Raw genomic sequence first — 6,999 nt, 5'->3', positions numbered from 1 at the left:
TGTGCTTTTCGGCGCTATTTCACACGAAATCGCGGCTTTTCCCCATTAGCGCCTATGGCTTTTTCGGCTTACGAATTATTCCGGGTTACGAAAGCGGCGGCGGAACGAATTAATTTCGTAACCCGGGGTACCCCTGTACCTTTATACCTGCTGGAACTTTGTAGGTTCTTTGCCATTGTTTTTCTTTGTTTAATCCTTTATATCCTTTGTTATATGCCTTTAAGTTTTACCCTTGACTTATCCACAGGTCATATCAAAATCCATAATTTTGGCCCCCCAAACCTGTCTTCAATCTATATGTGAAGTTGGCATATAGTCAAGTATTTATGGTAAGGGAAGATTTACATCCCTACTTGCCAGTGAGACTTTAAAGGAAAGAACACGTCTTTTTGAGTATTTAGGGAGATGACAGAGTGTTTGGGGATGCAGGATAGCTGGCAAGAATGATGGTAGGTCTACTTTCTGAACATAAGGTTGGATTAGAAAAGAACTTGTCATCTTGACCTCAATTTTTCTTAGAAGCAATCCAAAACATCTCTGCATATGTATGAGGAGTAGGGGTTGAGTAGGGTTCTATAACATGGGTTGGAACTTTTAACATTAGGAAACTTGTAATAACAGGAAACTATATGTTGCCAGTTTATAGAGGCACATTACAGATATGGAGTATACATTTTCTTCTGCTTTTCTTCTGCAAACTGCCTAGAAAAACTCACTCCCTGGGATGACTCCTCAGATTGGGCCTGAGTGGCTTATCAATTTTTCCTGGACTATCAACTCTCCTTGTTCTCATTTTCAGATATGAAAGAGGAGAGCAGAGATAACTCTGTTTGGTAATACCACATTATTATTATTATTATTATTATTATTATTCTGCAAAATGCTGACCAGACAGAGAGTACTTTTTCCCCATTATCAAGGATGGTCTTTTGTTTCTTCAAAAAGTTTATACAAAATATGGTTTTCCTTCTAGGGATATCATATTCTTACCTCCAATGACTGCAATATCAGCTCCTGTTGGAGAACTTCCAATATTTGCGGCTAGAAACAGAATATACAAAATCTAATTAGACAGGAGATCTTAGGTAATAAATCATCAGAGCCATTGCACTGAATGGAGAAGGGATTTTTTTAACGCTTTCCTTCCTCTTCTTCCCATGCAGTTAAGCATATGAAGAATCTGAACTGCAAAGAGTGATCATAACACTGTTAATTCAAATACTGTAATGGGTTCTGACAGCATGATGCTGTACACAAAGGAAAATCACTGGCACACTTCAGTTAGTAGCCCTGCGACACAAGGAAATGTCCTGGAAACATTACAAACATTTTCCAGCAATTACATGAACATATTCAAAATGAAGAAAATTCTTTTCTTCATTTTTTCTCACAAGGAGGAAATCCATTAAAGAAACTTGCATTGTTTAATCTGAATGGCAGAAGACACCCTTGAAATACTAAAATAGTGGAATCTCTGAAATGGCAGAAGTTAACCAAACCAAAAGCTGAGGGAAGGGACAAGGAAAGTCCTGTACTTGTTACAATCAGATTCATGGAGTTATAGAGCCTAAATGTGTGTGTGTGTGTGTGTGTGTGTGTGAGAGAGAGAGAGAGAGAGAGAGAGAGAGAGAGAGAGACAGAGACAGAGACAGAGACAGAGACAGACAGACAGACAGACAGACAGACATAGACAGAAGCACAGAGGGCTTTAGTGCACAAGCCCCACTTTCTTAGCAATTGTGTTGGGGGGGAAAAGGAAACAGAGCCCCAATATCTCACATTTTCAGAATTGCACAATGGGAGTTGCTACTGCCATTGCACGCTCTTCATGAGTCCACTTTAACCATGCCCCCTGCGTCATGTCAGTATTTTTGCTTAAACTCACAAAATTCCGGAGCCATGCTGCAGCAGTCCATTAAAATCTTGGAAAAAGAAAGAAAGAAAAGAAATAGGAAAAACAAATGAAATCAGTCTTCTTGAGAATAGTGAAGTGGAAGGGGGACAGAGGAGAGGACACTGGCACTACCTGACTGGCAATCTCGCAACTCCCTGGCAGTGAGATTTCACACCTGGATACTTGTGGTATTGACAGTGCATTGAAGGGTTTCCCCCATCAATGAAAAGGCACACCCTAATCATAGTTTGGGGATGCAGCAGCTATGGGTCAGAGGTGTGATTCTGTAAGTATTACCAAACTTGAGTTTTTCCTCAGTATAAATGCTGTTGAAAAGCTGCTTGTAGTAATCCTCAGAGACATAGGCTGCTGCCACACTGTAGAATTCATGCAGTGTGACACCACTTTAATTGACATGGCACCATCCTATGGAATCCTGGAATTTGTAGCTTGTTGTGGTACCAGAGAGCTCTGGCAGAGAAGGCTAAATATCTCACAAAAGTACAAATCCCAGAATTCCATAGCTTTGAGCCATGACAGTTAAAGACAGAAACTGAACAACAACCAGATCCAGCTCCACTCCCTAAGGTCTAAGAGAAAAAGCCAAAGCTTAATCTTCTCTGTAAAACTTATAAATTAACTTAATAAAAATTCCTAAGGGCCTTCCTCCTCTTCCGTGGCCATGAGGATGGGCTAATGGGGTTTTAGCTGTTTTATTTTTTACTGTGTGGTTTTGTTTTTAATTCATTGAGTGTATATGTATAATGTGTATAAACCGCCCTGATCTAAGGAAGGTGCGGTATACAAATAAAACTTTTATTATTATTATTATTATTAATAATACATGTGCGTAGTCAAACACATGGTGTATGGTGGAGAGAGAGGGAAGAAAAAATGGATCCAGTTTGGAGTCATGAAGGAAGAGTATGGATGTAGAAAAAACTGAACCAATAGGAAATCACAATCTATATTTGTTTTGGCTAAACTCCCAGACAATTACGTGTAATTCGGAAATGAGTGACTATAGGCCTGCATCTGAGGAAGTAAACCAATAAATCTATGCAAGCTTATGCTGCAATGTCTTTTGCTCAGTGAGGGGCTGCAGAGACACAGGATGGGACACCGCCCCTGTCTGTCGCAGATTTAGACCACAGCAACCACATGCCGCAGCCTCCAGAGGGAGCAGGGGTGCCAAAGGTGCGCTGGCATGCCATGACGACGCCTATTCACGCTGCACTGTTTGGGCACTATACCCAGCGTACATCATCATGGCATACATTGTGTGTACGAGCACGCACCAAAATGGCACCTGGGTGTCATGGTAAGGGCTTCGAGCATGCAGACACTCAGCCCTCACCACGCTTATAGGCTGGCACAAAGTGCCTGTTTGTATAGCCCCATATTCTCAAAGGTGCTACAAGAACCCTTTGCATACTGATATTCCAGACTAATGTGGCTATGGCTGCTGGAACGCTGCAGATTTAATGCAGTTTGACACTGCTCTAACTGTCATAACTCCATCCTATGAAATCCTGGGATTTGTAGGTTGTTTACACCTGAGCCCTCTGGCAGAGAAAGCTAAATATGTCACAAAACTACAAATCCCAGAATTCCATAGCATTGGGCCATGGCAGTTAAAGTGGTGTCAAACTGCATTAATTATGCCATATAAATGCAGTCAACTGAATTCTACAGGCAAGCAAAATTTGCTAACTCTCAAGCAGAATGGAAGGCATGTTCAAATTATGGGGGGTGGGGATGGGAATGCCCCTGATGACTATATCTATCACACAATGCTGAGTCTGGTGACCAAGGGCCAGTACATACCGGCACAAAGTGGTGTGGAGGTGGTGATATAAGGGCTCGGTATGGCTCAGTGTTCACATTCGCCGAGCCCTACTATCAGTGCCGTTACATCATAAGGCTGTGGCCCCGTCCACATGGGGTGCAGCCTTGTGACGTAAGGGTGCCAAAACATCCAAACGACTCTAGCCAGAAGCACCATCATAAGGGCTGTATTGCAGCATTTATGACAGCACAAAAAAGGAGCTGTGTGTCGGAGATCCCTTTTGAGCCTGATCATTGCTGCAGCCGTGCGTTTGCTACGGCAATGATCCAGAGACGATCTTCAGTGTCTTCTTGTCTGTACCACCCGTGTGTCCCAGAATTTGGCATTCTGAAGAAAGAGACTTTCATGTGCTCAGCTGTATATGTGTAGGGCTCCTCTACTCAATACGAAGACCTTGAATGGCCAGGGTTTACAACTGGATAGAGGACTTGTATACATACAAATGGGAAGTTATTTTTTTTAAATGTCATCTGTTAACCAACTCATTCCAACACTCTCCCTCATTGTTACTTTTTATATTTAACACAGAAACATCCCCTCAAATTGAAAGATTGTAACAGCTTGTGTGCCTTGATAAATATTCATTCCTTTTGTTTTTTAAACAAATCTATATTAAAATGCATAGGGACAACATGGTGTAGTGGTTTTAGTGTTGGACTATGATTCTGGAGACCAGGGTTTGATTCTCACCTCAGCCATGAAACCCACTGGGTGCCCTTGGGCAAGTCACATGCTCTCAGCCTCAGGGAAGGCAATGGTAAACTTACTCCGACTAAATCTTGCAAAGAAAATTCCATTATAGATTTGACTTAGGTTCACCATAGTTGAGAGACGACTCAAAGGCACACAATAACAAAAAACAAACAAAAAACAAACAAAAAAACCAATCTTAAAATTGAGAGGCATGTTGTGTTACTCTGGAATATCAGTGTACAAAGGGATCTTGTAGCACCTTTGAGACTAACTGTGTGAACAAAGTTGCAGCATAAGCTTTCTGCAAGACCAAATCTATGAAATCTTATGCTACAACTTCTTTTGCACGATCTTAATAATTAAATAAATGATGCAAAATATGAACAAACATTTGATGCCTCATGAAACATACAGAGGTCTCATGAAAATATTTTAGCCCCACAAAAACAATGTGTGAACATTACTCGTTATACAAAAACCAAGTGATAATGTTAGTATTTGTTTGGTTGTTTGTAAAAGGGACACTATGGCACTGTACAGACAGGCCCTACGGAGCGCCGTTGTTCTGTGCGAGGGGTGGCGCTTCCAGACGTGACTCGTCCCTCTCACGTGACGAGGGCATCAAAATGGTGGTGCCCTATACATACGGGCACTGCCATTTTGACATGATGGCCGTGTAGCGTCCGCACGTCCCGGCACCTTTGTGACACCACAAGTGCGCCACTGGTGCCTTGTGGCATCACAAAGGCACCACAAGAAGAACCCGTTTTTTTGCAGTTTGTCCGCTGCGGCTCCCTTGTGGAGCAAACCAGGGTGGCAGGAGACCACCCTTTTTGGGCGGTCTGTATCTTGCCTATGGTAACTAATAAGGTAACTCTTGTTACCATCCAACGTAATATGCGATACATAATGTTATTACATGCAGTAAATTAGTCTCTATGACCTTTTTAATAGTGAAAATGAAGCTGCAGAGTGGAGCATGAGTTTTCTTTGCTGCTGCTTTGCTTCATAAAGTTCCTCCTTCAGCACAAGAAGAGTGGAATATGTGCCACAAAGCTACTAACTTCCCTTTCAAATCTCCAGTCATCCTTTAAGAAACACCATAGTAAAATGGACAGCATGTTCATTAGTACATGTTCCTTCTGTATATTGGTGCCAAGTGGGGAAGAAGGGTGGCTTATTGTCTCCCTGCAACCAGTTGCATTTCCATACTGCATGTGGAGGAATAGAAGCACCTTCTCTCAAATCCAGAATAGTTGCTAAAAATATGGGGCATGTGGATAAATGCAATGTAGTGGATGTTATATATCCAGACAGGCCTCCGGCTCCAAAGCTGCACTGCTATGGAAAGGGCTCTACTCTTCTGTTTGCTGGTAAACTTTCAATCTACTTTGTCATTTATTTGTGTGTGTTTTTTAATTTAATATGGTGTGCCTGCGTCATACGCGGGCTCACTTCATGCGGCTTTTAGCATATTCTGAAAGCCGCGCGGGGAGGAAGGGGTGGTGCATCCCATAGGGATGAATGGGGCGCACACCTATGGTGTGTGTGTGCTGCTACACCACTACACCGCCGCTGCACAAGTCCCATTCATTTAAATGGAGGTCGAGCATAGGCAGTATTTGTTTTACCCAGGGGAGTCCGGAACGGATCCCCGCATAAACAAAGGGTGCACTGTATTAGTGTGAGAGGTTCTGAATCACATCTTTGGGGAATCACATTACAAACGCAGCAAATAAATGTGCATGAATATCTATTTGGGAGTCAATATGGCCTAGTGGGCCCTTTCACATTACATAATTATATCACCATGATTCCAGTTAAACTGCCAAGGCTCCATCCTGTTGAATCCTGGGATTTGCAGTTTAGAGAGGGGCATTTAGAGTTCTCAGACAGAGAACTCCAGAGGCTCTGACCAAACTATCAATTCCATAGGGTTGAGTTAAAATGGAATTATGGGATTTTACTTCAATTGCATACAGAAGGAGGAGCAAAGATTTCTATCTGGTCTTCTGCCATAAGTAAGACAAAGCTTGTCAAGTGACACTTTTTTTTTCTTTTTTTTTTTTTCTTTAACAGCGAGGTGAATTTGGCTTCTGGAACCTCAGTTACATTCTCTCTTGGATTATAATAAAGGCAGAATAGATTATTTTGCAATTTAAAACCACATGAAAAAACCAACCACAGCCTTTTAAGAGTCTTGATAAGAAACTGCTTAGTGAGAGTTATGAGAGGCTGAAAAAAGTAGGCATGAAATCTCCACCTTAATTATAGTCTTTCCTAGGAAAGAAAAAAACCCCAGACTAATAAAAAAGCAAAATCATTTTTCAGGGGGAAAATTTCAGACATTTCCTTTTTTCTTTACTGTCATCTGATAGCATACTTAATGCATCAGTAAACTGAGAGACTCATATTCCCTTAGTCTGTCCCTTCTCATGCCTTCTCTTTTTCTATCTGTTGTAATGGGTGTCACCCAGAATCCATTTACCCTACAGAAATTGTATAAGAATAAGTGAGGCCTGTGCCAGAATTCATAGGTTAGAGTGCTGCAGTCAAAGTCACA

General features: G+C 41.7%; 1 protein-coding gene across 2 annotated transcripts in view; it reads right to left on the bottom strand.

Moving 5' to 3' along the window:
• The window catches only part of GYPC (glycophorin C (Gerbich blood group)), a 44,780-nt gene that overhangs the window by 9,341 nt on the left and 28,440 nt on the right, over nt 1-6,999 (bottom strand). For both annotated transcript variants that reach the window (XM_042446252.1, XM_042446253.1), the window contains exon 2: nt 991-1,041. In XM_042446252.1, coding sequence (XP_042302186.1) covers nt 991-1,041 — 51 coding nt within the window. The remainder of the gene's footprint in view (nt 1-990; nt 1,042-6,999) is intronic.

The sequence above is a fragment of the Sceloporus undulatus genome, chromosome 1 (assembly GCF_019175285.1).
Source record: "Sceloporus undulatus isolate JIND9_A2432 ecotype Alabama chromosome 1, SceUnd_v1.1, whole genome shotgun sequence".
Taxonomy (NCBI): Eukaryota; Metazoa; Chordata; class Lepidosauria; order Squamata; family Phrynosomatidae; genus Sceloporus; species Sceloporus undulatus.
The sequence above is the reverse complement of the archived record's forward strand: the minus strand, read 5'-3'. Positions and strand labels throughout refer to the sequence as shown.